This window comes from Etheostoma spectabile, chromosome 12 (assembly GCF_008692095.1).
Source record: "Etheostoma spectabile isolate EspeVRDwgs_2016 chromosome 12, UIUC_Espe_1.0, whole genome shotgun sequence".
NCBI lineage: Eukaryota > Metazoa > Chordata > Actinopteri > Perciformes > Percidae > Etheostoma > Etheostoma spectabile.
The window spans coordinates 29,029,013-29,032,759 of NC_045744.1; the positions used below are offsets into that span (position 1 = coordinate 29,029,013).

Here is a 3,747-nt window from a genome sequence, read left to right on the forward strand (position 1 = left end):
AAAAAGCAAAGAAATGTCAAACCTGCTACCCTTTGTTATTCCCAATACAGCCTGTAATGATTTATGAGGTTTTGACCAATAAACATACTTTGAAAAAAATAAAAAAATAAAAAAAAAATAATCGCTCAATTACGCAAATTTGATCGGGGAAGTCAAAATCGTGATCGCGATTAAAATTTGAGTAATTGTGCAGCCCTACTTGTTATATATAGTCATGTAGTGTACTGGCTGAGTCAAAGTGTATGATTGATAATTAATGCATGAGTTTGTATGCACCTGTTGTCAGCACTTCTTGCCCCAGACAAATTTTCTTCCTGGACAAAGTTGATCTTATCTTAAGTTTGAGTCAACCTCAAAAATAGCTGGACCCTAAACTTTTCTGTAATGCACCTCAATAGTCTCTTTTCTGAGAACTTTGTCTTTCACACTCCACACCCCAAGATTGTAATGTAGGCTTTAAAGTGGAAAAAAAATGGTATAAAAAAGAAAGGGTCTAAACCCAAGCTACGATGTCAGCATGACAACTTTAGAAAGTGTCCTCCAGAGCCACAGAAGACTTTATTCAGCTGTTTTTACAGACTGGGTAGTATTCCTCCTAACCAATCAACTCATTAAAATGCATCAACAAGCATTACTGTCTGTAATATGTTGATCATTTTGCACCTGTATATGTCTTCTGATCCAGGAAGAGGTCCATTCCCTGCGGTGTTGGATTTGTACATTTTAGGAGGAGGTTTGTCAGAGAAAAGGGCTTCTCTGCTTGCCAGCAGAGGATTTGTGGTCCTGACTGTAGTGGCATATGGTTATGATGACATGCCCAAGAAGATCCAAGAGGTCCATCTGGATTATTTCGAGGAAGCAATAAAGCTTTTAAAAAAACAAGATAAGGTGAGTTCTCTACATTTTGAAGAATTCTTGGGTTGTGGGGATGTATGTATGTATCATTGTTTGGCTGTACAGATGTTTCAATAACACTTGTACTATATGTAATATTGATATTATTTTGTAACAGCTGTTCAGCTTAAGTGTAAAACATGAACCAATACATGCAACGAATATATTCCCTGTAACTTTTTCGACTTTTGTTCAGTCATAACGGAAAAATAACTACTTTAAAGTCAGAGATGGCAAAAATACTCACTTCCCGTACTCAAGTAGAAGTACAGATACTCGTGTTAAAAAAATACTCTGGTAAAAGTAGAAGTACTGATTTAACGTTTTTACTCAAGTAACAGTAACAAAGTACAGGCTTGGAAATTTACTTAAAGTATAAAAGTAAAAGTAGCCTTGCGAATGACAACCATTTTTAGAGTGCAAGCTGAGGAACTTTAGTGGACATGGAAAAAGGCTTGTATATAATATGCCATTGCCTACATTTTAAATGAATGTCGGCGAAAAGGCCCAAAACATCACATATGATTATTGTGACAGAGACTGGGATTCCAGGTTAATAAGTTTCTGACTGAGCAGCAAGATAGAAATTCATTTCCATATCCAGTTTCTCTTTTTAAATCTTTCCCTTAACATTTAAAGGAATCTACATGTATGTGTGTTTGCTCAAATATTGCTTCTGGAAAGAAAAGAAAGAATAAAATATGAATTACTAAACATTACTAAGACATTAATTAATTTCCTTTCTCTCACTTTTTTTCTGTGTGGCGCGTGCGCGCCTGCTTCGCAATGTGAGGCGTGTGTTGGCGTTATTCTGGAGTTATCTTTGGTATAAAACTAAAGTAACAAGTACATTTTTTTAAATGTAAGGAGTAGAAAGTACTAATTTTTGTGTTAAAATGTAAGGAGTAAAAGTAAAAAGTCGCCACAAAAATAAATAGTAATGTTAAGTAAAAATATCTGAAAAATTTGTATAGTATGTATAGTAGAGGCTGCCTTGCAGGCGGCTCTGCAACACGCACATACAGGGAGCAGATCAGACCGGTGAACACATACAGGGAGCAGATCAGACCGGTGAACACATACAGGGAGCAGATCAGACAGGAGAGCACATACAAAGAGCAGATTAGACAGCAGAGCACATACAGGGAGCAGATCAGACCGGTGAACACATACAGGGAGCAGATCAGACGGTGAACACATATGGGGAGCAGATCAGCGGTGAAACATAGACATCAGACGGTGACAACATACGGGAGCAGATCAGACCGGTGAACACATACAGGGAGCAGATCAGACCGGTGAACACATACAGGGAGCAGATCAGACCGGTGAACACAAACAGGGAGCAGATCAGACCGGTGAACACATACAGGGAGCAGATCAGGAAGCGGAGCACATACAGTTAGCAGATCAGACAGGAGAGCACATACAAAGAGCAGATTAGACAGCAGAGCACATACAGGAAGCAGATCAGTTAGCGTAGCACATGCGGGGAGCAGATCAGACGGGTGCACGTACAGGGAGCAAATCAGACAGGAGAGCAGCATTGCACACAAAATGCAAAAGTGTAATTGCAGCTTCACAGTTGAACTGCAAAAACACTTTCCACGTACCGTCCCGGTTGGGACAAGAGGGAGGCGGAGTGCACTGTGTGCAAAGCTAGCTCATATGTGCCAGTGTCTAATAAAGGTGCTGGACATCTCAAAGCTCATATGGACACTGATAAACCTTATCTTTGTTACATTGAAAAGGTTTTAATTGATATTAAGTTGAAGCTGGATTTGAAGCTGACACAGAATAGGACATATTTAGAACAGTATTTCATATTTATTTATTTGAAAAGAGCTATTTTTTACAGGGTGTTACATATTTTATTTTACTACATAAGTTATTTTTATACCATCGAGGCATAATAAAGCATGTTTATTAACCTCTGGGAAGGCTGTCTGAATTTGTTTTGAAGCTGGGTCAACTGTCCTCCTTTTTGGAAATCAAATTATGCTCATCCTAATAAAAGTACACTTTGCAACTTTTAATTTTCACTTTTTTCCACAGGTGGGCAGTAAAGGAGTTGGTGTATTATCATTTTCCAAAACTGGAGATGTTGCACTATCAATAGCTTCTTACCTGCCAGGTGTTGAGGCCACAGTGTGCATCAACAGCTGCTGTGCCAATACATTTTTACCCCTCTACCATAACAAGAGACAAATCCTCTCTGCGCTAATGTTGGACATCAGCAAGTTGGTTCCCACTGAGTCAGGGGCCTGTATGGGCAAGAATGTATTGCATAATCCGCTGGCAGAGGAGAACAAGGCCACCCTGGTCCCCATTGAACAAGCCAAGGGATGTTTTCTCTTTGTGGCTTCAGAGGACGACCTCAACTGGGACAGCAAGGCTTACATGGACCAGATGGTGGAGCGACTTCAGCATCATGGGAAGGACAACTTCGAGAGTGTGTCTTACCCTGGAGCAGGACATTACTTAGAGCCGCCATACGGTCCCTACTGCCCCTCCAGTTTTCATGGGGTTGTAGGCAAGCCAGTCCTGTGGGGGGGTGAGCCCAGGTCCCATGCAAGAGCTGAAGTCCACCTGTGGAAGAAGATCCAGGAGTTCTTCAGAACTCACCTGAGCTGTAATGCTACACAGAATAAAGCCAGATTATAGACACAAATAAAGTTGAAGTTTAAGAATCTGTTTGTAACATTATATCTAGTGGGATGTAAAAGTGAGTTTTTGTCTTCCTGTTTGTATAAGGATTATAAAAATACAAGCGCACTAAAGGCAGACTGCCTTTGTTTCTTTAACATTTAGTTACTTTGTTTTTTTTCAAAACCAGCACTGCTTATTGCTCTT

The 3,747-nt window shown here is 39.8% G+C and overlaps 1 protein-coding gene across 1 annotated transcript in view; it reads left to right on the forward strand.

Moving 5' to 3' along the window:
* Positions 1–3,526, forward strand: part of LOC116699482 (acyl-coenzyme A thioesterase 1) — a gene marked incomplete at its 3' end in the record, with an annotated part of 30,893 nt that extends 27,367 nt beyond the window's left edge. Inside the window, 2 exon segments of the mRNA XM_032532097.1 lie at positions 686–888; positions 2,950–3,526. Coding sequence (XP_032387988.1) covers positions 686–888; positions 2,950–3,526 — 780 coding nt within the window.
* Positions 3,527–3,747: the final 221 nt, after the last annotated feature.